The sequence below is a fragment of the Plutella xylostella genome, chromosome 10, assembly GCF_932276165.1.
Source record: "Plutella xylostella chromosome 10, ilPluXylo3.1, whole genome shotgun sequence".
NCBI lineage: Eukaryota > Metazoa > Arthropoda > Insecta > Lepidoptera > Plutellidae > Plutella > Plutella xylostella.
In genome coordinates this window covers 11979904-11989985 of record NC_063990.1, presented here as the reverse complement: position 1 = coordinate 11989985, position 10082 = coordinate 11979904, and the positions used below count along the sequence as shown (strand labels likewise).

Below are 10082 nucleotides of genomic sequence, written 5' to 3'. Positions count from 1 at the left end.
CCGACCTCTTCGCTCGCTCGACCTGCGGACGCCATATTGAATTTTGTTGTGCTTCGGTAGAAAACATTGTGAGCACGTGGATTGTTGGTTATTGAGTTTAAATTGATAGTAATTTCTGATAATTCATTATTTTGGACCTTTTATTCAGTTTTGAGTTGAGTGCAACTATTTTCATTTGGATATTCAAGTAAGTGTGTTTTCTATCATAACCGGCAAATCTCCACATTTAGATCATCGTGTTTGAACATAGGCCTCAATTATTATTTTCCTAACAATTCATAAATTAGGATTCATGGTATTTGTTCGTCCAATTACGAAATACTTAACTAAATGTTATTTTTAACCAAATCATGTCCCAAAAATTGCGTAACCTTCTACTATCCCTTGTTTGCTTACGTGTGCCTGTGAAGGTTTTTTTGTAGCGATCGTGACCCTCGGTGTTTCTGTTTCGTATGTCACATCGCAAGTGGATTTACAGCACGTGTCTGTGTCGGCTATTGTCTACTTTCATATTGTTAGCACTCATTGGGAATATTTGGGTAATTAAAACAATAAACACGATACAGCTGTTGGCCACATGATGGTGGCAGCGGCGCCGCGGCCCGCGCTCGCTCCACGCTGCACCTAGCGGTATTCGTACAATAACAAGGATTTCCGTAAAACATCATTCTGTATGGATTTGCTATCATTTAATTGTTATTTTTGCAAAATATTTAGGCCTTTATAGCTAAGTTCGACGTAAATAAACAAAAGGAGGACAATAACCTATCAAGATTTTAATAGGTATTTAGTTCCCATGCAAAAAAAAGATTCACAGCAAATTTTATCTAAAGTAGGTCAACTGTAATCATGTTTATAAATTCAGATTAGGTACAAGTTATAAATTTTGGCTGTCTGATAAACATTTTTATGAAATAATTTCTTAAATACATGGTAGGACATAAATATATTAATACAACGAATATTATCAAGTGTTTCGAAAGTGGATAGTTAAATAGGTACTTTAGAAAAAGTCTGGTTTTATTAGTAAAAAGTTATCCACAAGGAATAATTACTAAGTAATAGTTTTGCCACTTTTCCATCAACTATAAAATGTGTATAGAGTTATAGACAGACATACCTGCAATATACTTAATTATTTAAAAATATATTAGGTTCAAATTAAAAGTTATAGGCCTTATCCTTCAAGACCCTTAGGTATGTATCAAATCAATATAAAAAATAAATTCCATCACAGTCTTTCCTTTTTGTTTTAGATTATTTTAAAAGTGGCTTATTACAATGGCTCCTTCTCGTCAACTGATCCTGTGGTCGGTGCCATCCATAGCCGTACTGTTGGGAATATTCTGGTTCCGAAAAAAAAGAGAATATGCCAAGTCTGACCCGGGAGGAAGAGAGAGGATAAAGAGCCTGCAGGAGGAGCTGGCCGAGGCTCTCAGCAGCGAGGCCGAGGCACTGAAGGCCTCTCCTCTCGGCAAGGCTGACAGATCTATCATTAAGTCAGCACCTATTGACATTGTTCCTAATGGGCTTGGATCTCAGCGATCTTCACCCTTGGAACTGACTGATGAAGAAGTGGACTTAGAAATAGAGAAAATTATTAGAACTAAATCTGTTAAAAATGACTTCAAAGTTTCATCTAGTATTGACCGAGTTTTAGTTATGCAGTCTCTCAAAGTAGAACCATCATTCAAAATTCCAGTGCCGTCCTCCAAGAGGGGGTCATCTCTCCAATCTGAGGCTAATAGTATTAGAGAAGTTCCCAGCATGTGTCCAGCAGATGCAAAGCACATTGTTGCCACATCTACTGCAGAGTTTGCAGAGAAGGAGAGCACACACAGTGTGTCTGCGGCTGCGGTGGATGTCGCCCCCCTCGAGGAGGCTGTGGCTGAAGAAGAAGAATGTAATAACAATGTAGTTGAAGAAGCAAATGAGACTAGTGAGAGTGCGGACAATGAGGACAGGTTCTCCACTGCTCAGTCGAGGCGCATATCAGAGAGAGACTCAGCCAATCACAGTCCAGTGGACCCGCTGCTGGCCAGTCCCTCTATGTGCCACTTCTCTGACAACCACAGTGAGGTAGGTTATATGATAACTTAAATACTCTCTAAAAAGCTGTTTCAGACTGGTTTTCTTGAAGAAAACAACTTTTAATTCTATCAAAAAAGTAAAATAGTTATTTAATATTATTATGTACATCTTATTTATTCATGTGCTGGCCTTCACATTTCACAATATTCAATGTAAAATTAACTGGTCAATCATGACCTACTTATTTTGCTCAGCAAACACAAATACTCAAAAAAAATATTATAGGCTTTTTAAAAAATATTAAGGTGTTATTTATAATCATGAGCATCCATAGTCTCATCTTGCATGGCTTTTGCATATGTAGCTAATTGTTTTATGTGTTGTAAGCTATGAAGTAATAGTTGTTGTTTAACCTACATGTCTTGTTTATGTTTGCTTTAGATAGTTGATAATGCGTGGTGTGCATATTGCAGGGCTCCAGTGACAGCGGCAAGGGCTGCTCGGAGGCGGCGAGCCCCCCGCCCGCGCCCGGCATGCTGCCCACGGAGGGCGCGCTCCGCATCCACCAGTTCATCATCCCACAGACCCTGGTCGGTCTGCTAATAGGAAAACACGGTTCTTTTGTAACATTAATTAAAGGTAAAACGGGTGCTAGCGTCTACGTCCGGAGGCACCCAGACTCTGTCAAGCAAAAAATTTGTGCAGTTGAAGGTTAGTAAAACACTTTACCAAACTACTTCACATCTGTTTTATTAATAGATTCAATGAGTTATAAGCAAGTTTTTGTTTATTCACAGGAACTCAAAGTGAGATAGAAGCAGCTTTAGATATGATTAGAGAGAAATTCCCAGAAAAGAGATTTCCCAACTTTACTCTAGAAGAAATCAGTCCTGAACTATATCAAAAACTGATGCCTCTTGTACCGGAGTTCCTTCAAGTAAGTGTTTGCTAGAAAATACAAGTTATCCATTATATTATGCATGTTCGTGAGACGGTCTGCAGGTAAATGTATTATAATTTAATCTTTATTTGTATCCAAGACATCACACAATTCAAATGACACTGAATTATTGATGGGCACATGACGGTATATTCTGCCGCCATCAATCAACATTCAGGCAGATTGCTGTCACTGTATACTGAAAGTGACAAGATCAGCTGTATAAATATTTATATTTAGCAAGTTCAATGACCCACGATGCAGCTAGTTAGGAGATTATGCCAAAATAAAATTCAATTTTGTGTGTGGTATTGAGTACTTAACTGTTTACTTGTTGCTCATGGAAGTATTTTTCTAATTTAAATCTGATAGCAACTTAACCAATCACACAAAGCAAGAATCTTCATTCAGATTTGACCCAATAGCTGACAAATTAGCAACCGGAGCCCAACATCATCATCATCTCAGCCATAGGACTTCCACTACTGAACATAGGCTTCCATAATGTTTTCTACCATGTCCGGTCGGAGGCGGCCCGCATCCAGCGCTTGCTAACCTTTATCCCCCCTTCAGCTGGTGGAGAGCGTGAACAACGAGACCATCATGACGTGCCTGGTGAGCGCGGGGCACTTCTTCCTGCAGCAGCCGCTGCACCCGACCTTCCCCTCGCTGCACGCGCTGCACCGGCTCATGGCCGCCACCTACTCGCAGCCCGACGTGCCGCCGCTGCCCAGCCCCGTCAAAGGTACGAGACTAGCCGCAAATTAACCTACCTATTTCTATATTTTTTACTGACTATATTTTAATGTAATTTACTTTTAACTATGGGTATACAACTGAAATAAATATTATTATTATAGTCACAGTCGAAGGTTTACGAAAGGGGGTACTCGAGTGATGTAAGTGATGTTTTACCGGTTCCTTTTTTTACGTCGAGCGCACACTGGCACTGGGCAGTCTGCAAGTAACGTTTATCTGACTTGCTAATCGTGTAATGACAAACCTCTAGAGTGTTTGTCACCAGCATAATAAAAACCCATAGTCTGGTATTAGAGTATAGCTTTCAGTGGATATCATTTGTAGCTTTCACTATTCAACTTTTACCTAGCAGACTGCAAGTCGCACAATTAGCCGGAAGGCATCACGTTTGCTAAGTCGGCGTTTCATTCATTCAGACATTGAGACCATATTCTGTATTACCTAAATACCTATTGATTGCCTTTGATAGAAAATGAGAATTAAAAAAGTTAAATCGAATTGAGGACATTACTTTCTATATAATTCATTTAAAGACTTATATGATAAAAGGACATTTATCTTTCGATGTACCTATGTGGTTTTATTGCTTAATTTGGCCGTCTAGTCTGACTGATATCGAATGTACTTGCAAAGTAAGAATGAGTTTACCATTCAAAATTCGGTACTTCCCAATGTGAACTCTGTTCCAAAAACTTCCAAATGGTAAAAAATAAATATGCTAACCGAAAACCGTTGTTGCCTCCAGAGGGTTCAATCTGCGCGGCGCCGACGGAGAACAACTGGTACCGCGCGCAGGTGATTTCGGCCAGCGAGGAGGCGGGCACGGCGGTCGTGAAGCTGGTGGACTTCGGCGGCTACCTCACGCTGGACGCCGACCAGCTCAAGCAGATCCGCTCCGACTTCATGACGCTGCCGTTCCAGGCCACCGAGGCGCTGCTCGCCTTCGTCAAGCCCGCCAACAACGGTTACTATTATTAATACTTTCTTAGTTTTTCTGCTTCTTGTTTCTCGTGCTTTGTTAGTATTTATTTTCTTTGTGCCATCATATTTCATTTTCATTAGATTATTTATAATTTGTTTACATGTGATTTATAATGCAGCTCTTGATAATCAGAATAAATATTAATTGTAATTTTTCACTGCTTTTGCTTGTTACTATATTGCACTCATGGGCTGTAAGTTTAGTTGCCAGCAGTTAATGGTGAGTGTTTTCGCTTTATTTTATTTTTAGTGATATTAATATTAACATTCTAACTAGTATTTATAGTTTTAATTATATGAATATCTAAATTTTACTTTATATTTAATACTGACTACCAGCTATTTCATACATTCCAACATATAATAAATGTAAACAAATATTTCGTAACCGGAAAGTTTTGCTCTAAATTTTACGAGTTGCAAATTATTGTTATTTTGCAAAGTTAACACCGTCAGTGGTCCACGCTATAAGTGAAAGTGTAACATTTGTATTCGCCATACTTTTTTTTACGAAAGCCTTGTGTGCTTTTGGTTGTATGTAGCTCTATCGGAATGGATTATTTTTCATGTTGAAGAAACAATACAGAATGATTTTTTCAAGTCAAGAAAGTACATATTTCGCGTATTCCACCAAAATAACGGGGATAAATAATTAAATAATTTTAATTTGTGGTTAGGTAGGTAATTAACGTGTAAGCAACACATGCTTCCTACACCGATGTGTTGCTATGCGAATCCCGTGCTTCACTTACATAATGCCCAATTCTACGTTTAGAAAGCCTCGCGCACTGTCAATGTCGCCGCGCTCCACATTTCTTACGACATCCTGTATCTATTTTCTATTTCGCGAAATCATAGCAAGCATTTCAAAATAGTTCTTTTGGTTTCCTCTTTAGATCTTGAAGTTTTAGGTCACCAAAACTTGTAAATTTCCTTCAATTATAGGTAGTTACAAATTTAGGTTTTTAGGTCAACATTGGCACTAACCTAATTTAATTTTCTTAAGTGGCCTCTACTACATAGGTATAAAGGTCTTGCGTGTCTGTATCTGTGAAATTTCATTTTTCCAGACCTAAAATTAGAAAGTAGGAGATAGACGTAAGTTTTCTGTTGTTGACAACCGCATGGAAGAGCGGTTAGTGACACTGACTGGCTACGCCGCTGGATCCGATGGGTTCGATTCCCAGCTGGACCAGATATAGACAGACATTTGTGCTCGGGTCTTGGGTATTCATTTGTATATTATTATGAATCCGTGTAGCTTCAGAATCAGCTGTCCGATACCCATATTACACATCTGCGTAGTTTGATATCGGCCCCATGTAAGATTACCCCACATATTGCTATAACCTGGTGCCGTTGCAGAGTCTACGTGGAGCGGGGAGGCGCTGCGCATCATGGCGGGGCTGACGGCGGGGCAGCTGCTGCACGCGCAGGTCGCCGGCTACGACGAGGCGGGCCTGCCGCTCGTGCACCTCTACCTCACGCTGGGGCCGCAGGTAAATAAATACTAGATGAGATTATAGAGCAGGGTCTGTGGAGATCGTTGCCTTACCACAGACACGTTAACGAACGTGTCTGTGGTAAGGCAACGATCGTTAACGAACACTTAACTAGAAAAATACCTAAATACTCAAATTCATAGACCGTATTGATAACAAGGTAAAAATGAAGAAAATCGTGTTTCAAAGTTTTTTTTAATTTTTAAAATTTACGTCACCTACAAAGTTGAAATTCGTATATCACAACATCAATTTTAAACCTATTGTAAAGTGGCAAAAAGCTCTATGAATTCGGGGGATTCTCTTTATACCGAGCGAGGTATAAACCCAAAAAAGGTCATAAGCATTAACAATGCTCTAAAATGGGCGCTCAATCTCTACTCATTACGAGGTGTCCGCAGCCTTGGTTGTGCATTTCGCATAATTGCGAGGACAGACTGACTAATGTTGACTACTTGACTATTTCGTATTTATTGTGTATAATGTCCTGCTTTATTTCCACATTATATTTCTGTATTAGTGGAATTTATATTTTCAATTTGAAACATGTAGCCTTAAGCAACCCAAGCCATTAACCTTTTCCTGGCCGGTCAGATCACGCCCCATGAGCAGAAATGGAAAGTTTATAGAGAAACGGGCAGCGATCGGTATTATTATTTCACCTCGCAGAAATATGCGGAGAGCAGATTTAAACGTGTTACTGTATCAAGGTCAGGTAATTGGTGAATGCAGCGCGAAGAGAGTAATGGTCTCGCTTTATCGAATGATTCACTCGACTTACGACGCGACGCCTTTCTCCGATACATTTTTGCAGAATACGTGATACGTTTAATTGCTTCCCAAAACATTAAGTTGAGCTTTTCAGCTTTCTTATGTCGAGATGCACATAGGAAAAGCAAAGCAAATGTCGGCATTAAATAAATCTATGTCTGTATCTTTCTGCCCGTATGATGTCAAAGAAGGCCAGTAATACATTTTAAGGGCGACTTTAGCTAAAGTTCCTTTATTCAGCGTTAGCATCTTATTACTTACTACTCATCAGATTGAAAATAATACATTTTATTATAGCTTAGATATTTTTCAAACTTTTTCTTGTCTTGTCAACTCTACTTGTTGGACAAACACTACTCTTACTAGAAATGATTTTAATGTGTGTCATGTGAAACTAAGGGAGCGTTTGTGTTGTTGCAGCAAGTGATATTCCTGAACCGCGAGCTGGTGGAGCGCGGGTTCGCGGAGTGGGACGTGCCGGCGGACTCGTGAGCCCCCGCCCCCCCCGCGCCCCGCGCCCGCCCCCGCCCGCCCCGCACGCAGGGGCTGCATTTTGAATGACACATTTACAACAAGCGCACTGCCACCCGCCGCCCGGACCACGCTCCCGCGGCCTGTGCGTATTCACAATCTTGAGTTATTTTATACGAATGTTACTGAGAGCTACTAAATTAAATAAAGGTTCGTTCGGAGGATTTCTAATATTAGTTTCGTTTTAAAGCTTGATTGATATAATACATTAGTCGTTTAGATCGGTCTCGCAGACGCAGGTATTCTCCGGGCGCGGGCGCCGCTCGCGCCGACTACTATCATCCATTACTGAAGTTAAGGTTTTTTTATATTTTGACTGAGAACACTTGTGTAATTAGATAGAAAGAATATTTTCTGTTGCTATTTTATACTGGGCTATGTTTGTATGTTATTGAAACCTTCTACATTTTGTCGTGTATTCTTCCTTCATTTATATCTAAGCTCCCATTAATTAGTTGAATTCATTATCATACAATACGCTTATGAACAAATTACTGTTTTGATTTTTGCAATTTACTTAATTATGTTTAAAGTAAGAGTTGTCTGGTGATGTGTTGCATCTACAAGGCTCCCCGCGCGGCGGCCGGCTCTGGTCTCACCGATGCTCCTCCAGCCGTGCACTGCCTCTGGTGCATATGTTTCGTTGTAAATAGTTGCTTTACTATATTGTGCCAAACCGTAACTGCTTCTCATTGAAAGACTGGAACGTCTTCATTCGTCAGAGCGATAAATTTATAGAATATGCCTTGTATGATGTGCCTTCAAAAGTTCGTTTCAAAGTATTTGGTTGATCAAGTACATAGATATACTATATTTTTGTCACATCGTATTATTTGTATTTAGTTACATGTATTTGTGTATTATTTTTGTAAACTCTCAAAAGTTGGAAAGTCGAGGTTGTCCCTGCGAGCGCTCTCGGTCCATGCGCCGGCACACGATCAGCTGTGATGAACCAGAAGAGATGGCTTTGACCGTCCATCTTTTGAGACAGTATTTCATTTCATATCACAATGTTCACAATGCGACGCAGCATTTTATTTATTTTATGTGTAAATTGTATAAAAGTACAATAGAATGAAGCGTGTGTATACTGAGTGGTAATATTTTAATATGGTGGACATTATGATTATAACTGTCGTTTCTTTGATGCAGCCAATTAACAATGGGTATTTGGGTTACTTGCTTTATACCTTCTTAAATATCTATGTATTTATCTCAGTATGTCGGGTCACTGCTAGTGCCAAATGTACGTGAGGTTCGTAGGTCGCTTCGTTCCCCAATAAGAGCGCATGTTCGATAAAACATCTTCTACTAACAATGTCACATCGCACCCACTAACGTTTCCCGACCCCGGTCCTGTAATACAGCTTTCACAATCCATTACGACAGTTTAGTAATGTATTTGCCACCATATTAAAAGTATTGCCCTTTGATTAACCTCATAAAAAGACTTAAATACACTTAGGTTTACTATGATTCAGTGTTGATCCGATTTCTAATATTGTAAAATCTGTTACCTCAGTCATGTCATCTGCACGTTGATTGGGCGATGGCTGCACGCTGGTGGCGACAATGTTAGTATGATGCAAGTGAAACATTACTTACAACTGATGTTGTATCAACGATACTGTAACATTATAAGCCTTTTTGTTTACAAAATGTATACAATACTGCCTCTACAACATATTTTTTCTTTGTATAATTTCAGAAATTATTTGTAATCGATGTTATTTTAACGAAATGGTTTATAATGAACCTGAGTAGCGTGTCGTCGGTACTGAGTAGGCTAAGAGAGCCGATGTTCTCACTTTAGTTAATAGTGTACATAATAGCGAGTTTAAGTAGTTATAAAAGCAATTGATATTTTAGTTTTTGAAGGTAAATTTATGAATTTAGTAATGATAATGTTGAAACTGAAGTGGTCGCTCCTAGTGTATTTGATTTCTTGTATGCGTATTGTAGTGAACTTGGCAAACGGGAAGCTTAGACACTTCGTCTGTAGTTATATTTACGGCGGCCGAGTCACCCGCAGCTATCATTAGAACATATTTAACGGAATACCAACCAAGTGTTATTTTAACACCAGTGATTTTTCTTTTCAGTTCGCAAATGATTATTGTGATGTAACAAACTAGCTGGCTGACCGGTGATTGCATTTTGTTGACGTCCCTAGTGTATATAGACTAATATATTTGCGGTTAAATCAATAAATTATCGTTTTTAAAACCACAAACTTGTCTTTTATATGTCGTCCGTGCGATACCAACCTATGTTCATGCTATTATTATGTGGGTTAACATAACAATATTTTTAGGTGAAAGAAAAGAACAGAAGTAGCTTTGTAAAAAAACAATAGATACTATCAATGGAACATGTTTTCATGGTGTTGTTTGTCAAAAGAAAAAAATATTTAAGCATTTTAATTGATGGTTTCACAAAAACGGAACATGTTATCTTATCATTCGTCGTGTTTTGTTAGAAGATTAGATTACATTATAATGTCAAAAGGTGGGGGCCAAAAGGAATTATAAATAATAGATTTTGAATTCCATCATCATTTATTGCTT

General features: G+C 39.0%; 1 protein-coding gene across 1 annotated transcript; it reads left to right on the top strand.

Moving 5' to 3' along the window:
• On the top strand, positions 1–9748 carry LOC105384807 (A-kinase anchor protein 1, mitochondrial). Its single transcript, XM_011555086.3, has 8 exons — positions 1–187; positions 1257–2079; positions 2505–2742; positions 2829–2968; positions 3545–3716; positions 4476–4694; positions 6077–6210; positions 7405–9748. The coding sequence occupies exons 2-8, from the start codon at positions 1282–1284 to the stop codon at positions 7474–7476; spliced, it is 1773 nt and encodes a 590-aa protein (XP_011553388.3). The 5' UTR covers positions 1–187; positions 1257–1281; the 3' UTR covers positions 7477–9748.
• The last annotated feature ends 334 nt before the right edge of the window (positions 9749–10082 follow it).